Raw genomic sequence first — 10038 nt, 5'->3', positions numbered from 1 at the left:
AGATACAGTTTCTTTTAAAAAATATTTTTATTGATTTCAGAGAGGAAGGGAGAAGGAGAGATAGAAACATCAATGATGAGAGAGAATCATTGATCGGCTGCCTCCTGCAGGCTTCCCCCCCACCCCACCCCCCTGTTGGGGATTGAGTCCCCAACCTGGGCATGTGCCCTGGCCAGGAATCGAACCCTGACCTCCTGGCTCATAGGTCAGTGCTCAACCACTGAGCCACGCTGGCTGGGCTGGTTATGTCTGACTTTCAAGCTAACTAGATAGTGAGCTCCTCAAAAATATGAACTTAATCTTAGAGATATCTATATCCAACATTATCTAACACAGTTCCTGATATATAAAAGTTGCTCAGTTAATTCCTTCAGTAGGTGGATGATGCCATACTCTGTCTTCGATTGTAATTGTGTGTTCATCTTTTCCCCCTCACAGGGGACTGAGTGTGAGACCATGGTTGTGGTACCCAGTACACAGTTCGATATTAGATTTAATTCTCTCTGAGGGTAGAAGGTAGCAGATTGTTCAAGGAGAGTGGAGAGAAGACTGTGTCGTGATTCACACACCAAACTGGTGTTAGGATAGAAGGGTTGCCAGATAATGGAAGAAATAATTTTTTTGTCTTTATGGAAAAGATTTTGTCCCTGAAAACATTGCATTTACTTATTATCCTCAATTTTTTTTGACTTGTCAGTTAAGAGAGGCATTAGATTAAAGATGTTTGCAGCTGCCAGGGATGGCAGATCATTCTTTTCTGTGTTTTCTAGGAAGGCCTGGAAAGCCCCGCCTCACAATCACCACACTCATTTGACTAGCTGAGTCCTCTCATACTTATCTTCAGCCTGGAGGTCACCTCAGCTGAGAAGTCTTCCTTGATTTCCTCGAGATGTGTTTTAAGTGTCTCTCTTCTTTACTCTGTAGTACTCTTTTCTTTCCCCTTTTGTAGTTTTGCCATGCAACATTGTGATAGTGAATTGTTTGTCTCTCTCCCTCATTGAAGTCTGAACTACTTGAGGGAAAAAAAGCACACTCTATGTCTTTATTCACCTCTGCGTTTCCAAGGTTTAGCACAATTCCTAGCAAGAGTAGACACTTAGAAAGGTTGGGAGGATGAACATACAGTTTTACTAGAGAACGTATCCTTCAGAGCACAGCTATTTAGGTTAATATGTTAAAATATACAAAGCTCATTCAAATAGCTTCTCATTTAACCCTCCATCCTATGCCTATGAATCAAGCACTGTTACCCCTTTTACAGATGGGAAAACAAAGAGTCAAAGAGATGCACAGCTAATTAATGACAAAGCATGGATATAACACTAAGCCTTTTGATTCCGAACCCACTGCAGCCGTGACATTGGATCGAAAGTTTATTTTCTAACTGTTTCAACTGAATGAAGCATCAGTACCTCAGAAATAAAATGTATTATAATCTGAACTCATTGGAGCAAAGAGAGAAAACATGATGATTCTCAGGATTGGCACAAATCTGACTGTGGAGAAGCCGGCCAGGAACTATTCTCAGTGAGCATGCTTCAGATTTCCCAGCAAGAGTAGTTTTACAAAAAATTACAGATGCTTCAAAATTTATGCTGATTTCCAGAATTTGTTCCATGAATGAGGATGGGGTTGTGTAACATGATCAAATAAGTGAACAATCCAGATCAATGCAACTTGTCAAAGTTGTATTCCATAAACGTTTTTCCCATTTTTATATGCTGATTTCAGGAGAAAAGTTCAAAATAATTACATGAAAGACAGTTAGGGCTCCAAAATATATTTGCTTCTCTGGTTTTCCCAAAGGAATCTGGAGTGGAGTTATGATGCTCATTGACAGTAAAGGTTATTCCTTCAGACAAGGATAACTATAGTTTCTTTGAAACTTACCTTTGGAAAGAGAGAGAGTTGCAGATTTACCTTGTTGCAAACAGATCATTCCCAGTAGTAAAAACAGTTTATTCTTACTCATAGGCATTTTTGATTCAGAGTTTTTTCCTGAAATTTTAAAGAGTCCAGAGAAAATCAAAATAGAAAGCCTTGTGAGACCAGCAGTAAGCCCATTTAAAAGGAGGTTATTCATTAACCAAGACTTGGGGCATTCAACCATGTCCAGATGATGTTTCTGAATGTGGTTTCTTGCAAAGATCTTTGTAAGATGTGGGAGTCAACCACAGAGCATAGTCTTGTTCAAGCAGTATTACATGTCCCATTACATTCGCATCAATTTGTTGCTTCCCAGAGTGTATCTGGCTAGCCAAGTGGTTGGTATCTAAGTAATGGTTTGCAAACATTACTTATTTCTTAGTACAAGTTACCGCTTTCTACAAGAGGGTTGGACATCAAAGTTGTCCTTGTTTGCAAAGATATACTGGACTACATGCCTGCAAACAACCCATGAGAATATGCTAAGCCATTTTTCTTTCTCTTATTCTCCAAGTGTAAATGAATAGTTATAAGCATGTGCTAGAAAAGGAGAGGAAAGTTAATTTGGTGGCACAGTCAGGAAGTCAGGTGACTGGCAGTCATTTCGGGTACTGTCTACTGGGGAATTTGTGAATCTGCATTCTCTCACTATTGTTTGTATTTACAGGAGGCAAACACTAAGTCTCCTTCACTTCTACCCTTGGCAGCTGATGCAGTTGATGTGGCATGGGAGGTGGCTCTGATTATGTGCAAGTCTTCTTCCCTGGCTGAGTTTGTGACACATGGTCAATGTGTGAGAAACAGCATGGATTGGCCAGTGCTATCTATGACCACGTAGGAATAGGTATGAAAAGCGGGAAATGCCAAGGCTGAGTGAGTTAAATTGGGGGTCACTTTGACAGACAACAGCATCATGGGTTTTCCTGCAGCCCCCTAAGGAACGACTAAATATGAACCACAGGACGGTTGTTCTAGGTCATAGCTGCTTCTCAGAAATAACACAGATGAGAGAGAGAGATAGAAACATCAATTATAGGAGAGAATCATTGATCGGCTGCCTCCTGTGGTGAAGATATTTATTACAAAGTATAGGTGAAGTTATTTATTACAAAGCATAGCCCCACTAATTATGTTGATCCAAATAAAGTCTCAAAACTAATTAGATCTATGCATTGCAGTGCTTATATGCAAATAATGAAGAGAATAAATGAAGCCCCTGAGACCTTAATTAGTATATCAGGCAGCATACTGGTATCGGTACATGTAAATACAGCTAATTTTCTCAGTCTCATTGGATTTTCAGTGGAATGTTAGCAAACCTGTGCATATCTGATGCTGAGGTACGTAAAGTCTTGTATTCCAAATGGTCCTCAGTCCAGCACAAATAAGCCCTGTTTTATAGAGATGATTCCTGGAGTCTGTCCCCTTATAATATTTGACCAGCAGGTAGGATTTGTTACTGATTTTTAAGTGTCCTTTGCATATGTAGATGCTTATTTGAAGTATATTCTCAGTTATGGATATTCATTTATTGACATCCATTGTAGGTGTTCTAACATAACATCTCATTTAACAGTGACCTTGAGAGGCAAATGTTATTATTATATCATTTCTTAAAATAAGGAAACTGAGTCTCAGAGTGTTATGTAACTTTTCTAGATCACCCAGCTATCAAGTGTCAGACATGGAATTTATCCCCCAGAGCTTTGGGGTCTGAAATCTTATTTTACTTTTATTACAGCACTGTATGTGTGCTTTTCAAATCATACTGGCATTCATATCATATTTTGAATTGGAGTCTTTCATGTAGATATTTTCTTATAAAAATACAAGATCTATTCTAGATTTCTGTCTTTTAAGCTGTGATGCAATCCTAGGGACTAATTAATGAAGCCAGAAACTGATTAAATGCATTGGTTTAATGACCACTAAATATTTTTCATAATGAAAGTGATGAATGATACGGTTCTGATAGTAATTTACCTGTACATATTGTAAAAACATTTTTAATGTTGACATTCTTTAAAAAGTAGCAAACATTCCATTGGGCAGTACAGGAGTCCACAGGTAGTTGAGGCCATTCCTTTAAAAAACAATGGCATTTCTTCTCTCTCAAGTAGCAGGCTTATGATATTTGATAGCAGTATTTCCAAAGTATTATTTGATTTGATTGTATTTTTTTATTTAATGGTACTGATTCTTTTCATTGTTTGGTACTTGCTTTTTCAGTGGCCTGACTTCTCTCTTACTGAGATTCTGGGTTGACCTCAAAAGTATGTGTTGTTGCAGTTTAGTTGAGCTTCTCTTTTTTAAACTCTTATGTTGATATTGACATCATATTTCTCTTAACTCAGCTACAAATTCCCCTCTAACACATCAAATGCTTTTTATTTTTTTAAACAATTTTTTGAATATATATTTTATTGATTTTTTACAGAGAGGAAGGGAGAGGGATATATAGTTAGAAACATCAATGAGCTAGAAACATCGATCAGCTGCCTCCTGCACGCCTCCTACTGGGATGTGCCTGCAGCCAAGGAATTGAACCTGGGACCCTTGAGTCTGCAGGCCTACGCTCTATCCACGGAGCCAAACCGGTTAGGGCTCAAATGCTTTTTAATCTGTCCACTATTCTCAACCGTTATTACTGCCATGCAAGCCAGCACCATATTTCAGGATTAAACTCTACAACATTCTAACAGATCTTTCTGTTAATTCTCTTACTTCTCTACAATTTTGTCCCCTTAGAGTAAAAAGCTAGATTTATTTTATATAATTTAAATTGTGTCATTGTTTACTACTTTGCATTGTCTTCCCATTGCACTTAGAATACTCCCATCATGGCTTCTTCCTAGCTCTTGACTTAATCTCCTTTTGCTCTATCCATCCACATTGGTTTGCTTTTCTTCAAATGCACAAAGCCATCACTTCTCAGGGCCCTTGCACTGGTTGCTTGCAGAATGTTCTTCCCTCTACCTTAGCATGGTTGGTTGGTTGGTGTCGCTTATGCTTTATTGGAAATGCCCCTCCACAGAGAGGTTTCTCCTGACCAATTTAAAATTAGCCATGCAACGTGCATGGTCCCAAACCCTAATCTGCAATGCTGCACAGCTCTTAAAGCACGAGGCCCTTTGTTGTGGAGACTGGAACTGTCTCCAGACACTTTCAGTTCTGCTTCGGCTTATTTTGCTGATTATCATCAACTTTCATGTAGTTTTAAAAAATATATGATTTCATTGATTTTTGGAGAGGAAAGGAGAGGAGTAGAGAGATAGAAACATCAATGAGAGAGAAACATCATTAAGCAGCTGCCTCCTTCACACCACCTACTGGGGATTGAGCCCACAACCTGGGCATGTGCCCTAACTGCCACTCACCTTGTCTTATACTTTTTCACAAAAATCAACTCAAAATGGATTAAAGACTTAAATGTAAGACCTAAAACTGTAAGAAAAAAATCGGAAGATTAAAACATATGGGGAAAGCTTCATGCCGTTGGTTTTGGCAATAATTTCTTTGATATGACATCAAAAGCATAGGCAACAAAAACTAAAACAGAGAAGTGAGAATACATCAAACTAAAAAGCCTCAGTGCGGCAATGGAAACAATCAACAGAGTGAATAGGCAACTACAAAATGGGAGAAAATGTATCTAATAAGGAATTGATTTCCAAAATATACAACTCAGTTAAAAAATGGACTAAGGATATTAGTAGACACTTCTCCAAAGAAGACATAAAAATGGCCAACGGGTACTGAAAATATGCTCGACATCACTAATCATGAAATAAATGCAAATCAAAACTACAGTGAGATACCACCTCACACTTGTCAGGATGGCTGTTTTCAAAGAAACAGGAGATAAGTGTAGGTGAGGATATGGAGAAAAGGGAAAGTCTTGTACATTGTTGCTGGGAATGCACAATCCTACCGCTGCTTTGGAAAACAGTATAGAGCAGTGATGGCGAACCTTTTGAGCTCGGCGTGTCAACATTTTGAAAAACCCTAACTTAACTCTGGTGCCATGTCACATATAGAAATTTTTTGATATTTGCAACCATAGTAAAACAAAGATTTATATTTTTGATATTTATTTTATATATTTAAATGCCATTTAACAAAGAAAAATCAACCAAAAAATGAGTTCGCGTGTCACCTCTGACATGCGTGTCATAGCTTCACCATCACTGGTATAGAGGTTCCTCAAGTAGTTAAAAACAGCTACCATATGTTTCAGTAATTTCACTTGTGTATTTTTCTCTAAAAGAATTAAATCAGTACCTCAAAGAGATATTAGAACTCCCATGTTCATTGCAGCACTATTCACAAGAGCCAAGATATGAAAGTAATCTAAATGTCCATTGACAGATAAATGGATAAAGAAAATTTGGTATATACATACATAGGAATAATACTCAGTCTTAAAAAAGAAGGAAATTTTGCAATATGCAACAACACGGATAGACCTAGAGGACATTATGCTAAGTGAAATAAGCCAGTACCAGGACTAATATGATTCTACTTTATGAGGCATCTACAGTAGTTAAATTCATAGACTTAAGAATGGAATGAAGGTAGTCAGGGGCTGGGGTTAGAGTAACATGGGGAGTTGCTAATCAATATACATAAAGTTTAATTAAGCAGGATGAGGAAGTTCTAGAGATCCGCTGCAGAACACTGTACCTGTAGTTAACAGCACTGTATTGTGTATACGTACTTAAAAACTTGTTAAGAGGATAAGTCTCATGCTAATGCTGAGTGTTCTTACCGCAATAAAACAAACTTTTAAAAAAGTGGGTCATTTATTCACTCAGTCATTCATTTGTTTAGTGCTGCTATGAACTAGGCACTCTGCGGTGCTCTAAAAATTAAGTGTTGAACAAGGCAGACATGATTCCTCCCTCATAGAAAGTGAAGGACAGTAGGCAACAAAGTTAACAAAAGGAAGCTAGACTTTGGGTGGTGAGCACGCAGTGGAGTATACAGATTTGGAATTCTAATGTTGTGCACCTGAAACTTATATATTATTAATCAGTTTTACCTCAATAAATTTAATTTTTAAAATTGCCCAATAGAAAATTTTAAATCATTAAAACAAAGTCAGAGCCAACTCAATGCCATGTAACACATACACAGGCAAAACAAACAAACAAAAAAGACGGTAAGCAATTATTTACAGCAGTAACTATATAATTGAGGACATGATAAGTGCAAAACATATTTAAGGGTTCTCTGAAACTGTTCCCCAGGATAATATAACTTAGTCCAATTTACATTCCCATTAGCAGAGTACGACGATTTCTTTTCCCCACATACTTTTCAACACTTGTTAATTCTTGTATTGCTGATAATGGCCATTCTAACAGGTGTGAGGTAGTATCCCATTATTGTTGTTAAGTTGTATAAGTTCTTTATATATTTTGGATATTAGCCCTTTATCAGCAGTACCAATTGCAGATATCTTCTCCCATTAGGTTAGTTGTCATTTTGTTTTATTGATGATTTCTTTTGCTATATAGTGTCAGATAGTCTAGTTTCATTCTTTTGCATGTGGCTTTCCAATATTCCCAGCACTATTTATTGAAGAGGCTTTCCTTTCTCCATTGTATGTTTTTGGCTCCTTTGTTGAAAATTTGTTTCCTGTATATGTGTAGGTTTACTTCTGGGCTCTCAATTCTGTTTCATTGGTCTGTGTGACTGTTTTTCTGCCAATCATACTGTTTTGATTATTGTAGTTTGTAGAATAATTTGAAGTCAAGGAGTGTGATACCTTCACCTTTTTTTCCCCCCTCAGTTTTCCTTTGACTATTTGAGGACTTTTATGGTTCCATACAAATTTGAAGATTTTTGTTCTAAGTCTGAAAAATAACATTAATGGGGATTGCATCAAATGTGTATATCAGTTATGTAATATGGCCACTTTTTAAAAATATATATATATTATTGATTTTTTACAGAGAGGAAGGGAGAGGGATAGAGAGTTAGAAACATCGATCAGCTGCCTCCTGCACACTCCCTACTAGGGTTCTGCCCACAACCAAGGTACATGCCCTTGTCCAGAATCGAACCTGGGACCCTTCAGTCCGCAGGCCGACACTCTATCCACTGAGCCAAACTGGTTAGGGTGTAATATGGCCACTTTAGCACTGTTAATTCTTCCAATCATTGAACACGGCATATCTTCCCATTTCTTTGTGTGTTATTTGACCTTATTTCTAGGATATAGTGATTACTCCAAGGCTGTAGTCCCTCATGACTCTCAAATAAAAGCCTAGGGTATTATGGGTCCCCTTTACCTCAAATAGCCTATCTAACAAACTCTATCAAACCAGAACTGGAAAACGCCCAAGTCTCTGCTAAGATCTTCAGCCTCCCACAGGCTGATTTCCACCGGCGTTTTGATATCTCACCAGCCCATGTGTAACTTTATGAGAAATTACACATGGAATTTCAGGCTCATATTGCTACAGTTTTTTTCTTTTCCAGGATCTTGGCCTCACAAGTCTTAGCTGCCTTGCCTTCTTTGACCTCAGACTTCTATGCACTCACCTACCACACTGCCAAAAGCCTTACGCTGTATCTTTTTGCTCAATCTCTATTCCTCATGAAATCATTTGGCAAATGCATTTATTTTTGAGGCATAAGGAAGGTTTACTGAGGAAATGACTTTTAAGTGGAGACAGAGGAAAATAGGAATGAAGTGGTCACTGAGAGCTGGAAATGCAGTTGCAGAAACTTCGGTGGGTGGGTGAAAGTAGTGATGTGGGAGGTTGAACTAATGATCCTTAACCAAAGTACTGTGTCTGGTACAGAATCAGCCTTTAACAAATATCTTTGTGTTAAATATTAACTCTAATTCAATGAATATTTATTTAGTGTCTCCTTTATTCTTAGCACTAGGTTATTAGCTGAGGAAACAAAATTGAATATATCATGTGCTTTTCTTTCAAGAAGTTAAAAATAATCAAAAGAATGTTTCTTTAAAAATGGTTCCCATTCAGCTGGCATGAATAAAGTGCTAGTTGCCATATTTTAAACTTTTTAAAAAAAAATTAATGTTCTGTTTTTAACAAAAACTGTATATATTTAAGGCATACAAGTTGATGTTTTGACATACATGTATATAGTGAAGTGATTAATATAGTCACCCTAATTAACATATCCATCTCTTTTCTTTTTATTGATTTCAGAGAGGAAGGAAGAGGGAGAGAGAGATAGAAACATAAATGATGAGAGAGAATCATGGATTGGCTGCCTCTTTCAAGTCCCCTACTGGGTGGGGATCGAGCCCACAACCTGGGCTTGTGCCCTTGACTGGAATTGAACCTGGGACCTTTCAATTCATAGGCCAATGCTCTATCCATTGAGCCAAACGGGCTAGGACCCATCTCTTTTCATAGCTACCTTTTTTTGAGGGAGATGGTATTGTGAGAACACCTGAAATTTATTTTCTTAGCAAATATCCAATATAAAATACAACATTATTAACTACAGTTATCATGTACAGTAGCTCTCTAGAACTGAATCATCCTACAAAACAGCAACTTTGTACCCTTTGACCAACATCTCCCTGATCCCCTTACCTCCCCAACCCTATTCTACTCTCTGCTTCTATGAATTTGACTTTCTTAGATTCCACATATAAGTGAGATCCTACAGTATATTTCTGTGTCTGGCTTATTTCCCTTAGTATAATGTCTCCAGAAATACCCATGTTGTCACAAATATCAAGATTTCGATCTTTCTTAATGGCTGGACAATATTCCACTGTGTACATATACCATGATCATGTGGTTTTTTATCTTTCATCCTGTTAATGTGGTATATCACATGGAGTGATTTGCATATGTTAAACTAACCAAGTATCCCAGGGATAAATCCCATTTGATCACAGTTTTGATTTAATTAATGAAATGAAGCAGCTTATGATAATTATATGAGGAGGTAGAGACTTTCACACTATGCAGGGGATATTTGTGAAAATGGAATGGTGAAGATTGTGGAATGGATGGTCAGAGAACCTCTAGTCAAATTTTAATCCAATATTAAACAAAAAATGGGACCTGGAGACTCAGTAGGTTCTGACCACTGTAATCAATGGGAAAATGAGAA

The 10038-nt window shown here is 37.5% G+C and overlaps 1 protein-coding gene across 1 annotated transcript in view; it reads right to left on the bottom strand.

The window, feature by feature from the left end:
* The window catches only part of OVCH2 (ovochymase 2), an 18787-nt gene extending 16809 nt beyond the window's left edge, over nucleotides 1-1978 (bottom strand). The window contains 1 exon segment of the mRNA XM_006770934.1: nucleotides 1891-1978. Within this exon segment, the coding sequence (XP_006770997.1) occupies nucleotides 1891-1978 (88 nt within the window).
* Between the last annotated feature and the right edge of the window lie 8060 nt (nucleotides 1979-10038).

Source organism: Myotis davidii, unplaced genomic scaffold (genome assembly GCF_000327345.1).
Source record: "Myotis davidii unplaced genomic scaffold, ASM32734v1 scaffold1185, whole genome shotgun sequence".
Lineage (NCBI taxonomy): Eukaryota > Metazoa > Chordata > Mammalia > Chiroptera > Vespertilionidae > Myotis > Myotis davidii.
Note: the sequence above shows the minus strand (reverse complement) of the source record. Positions and strands in the feature narration are given on the sequence as shown.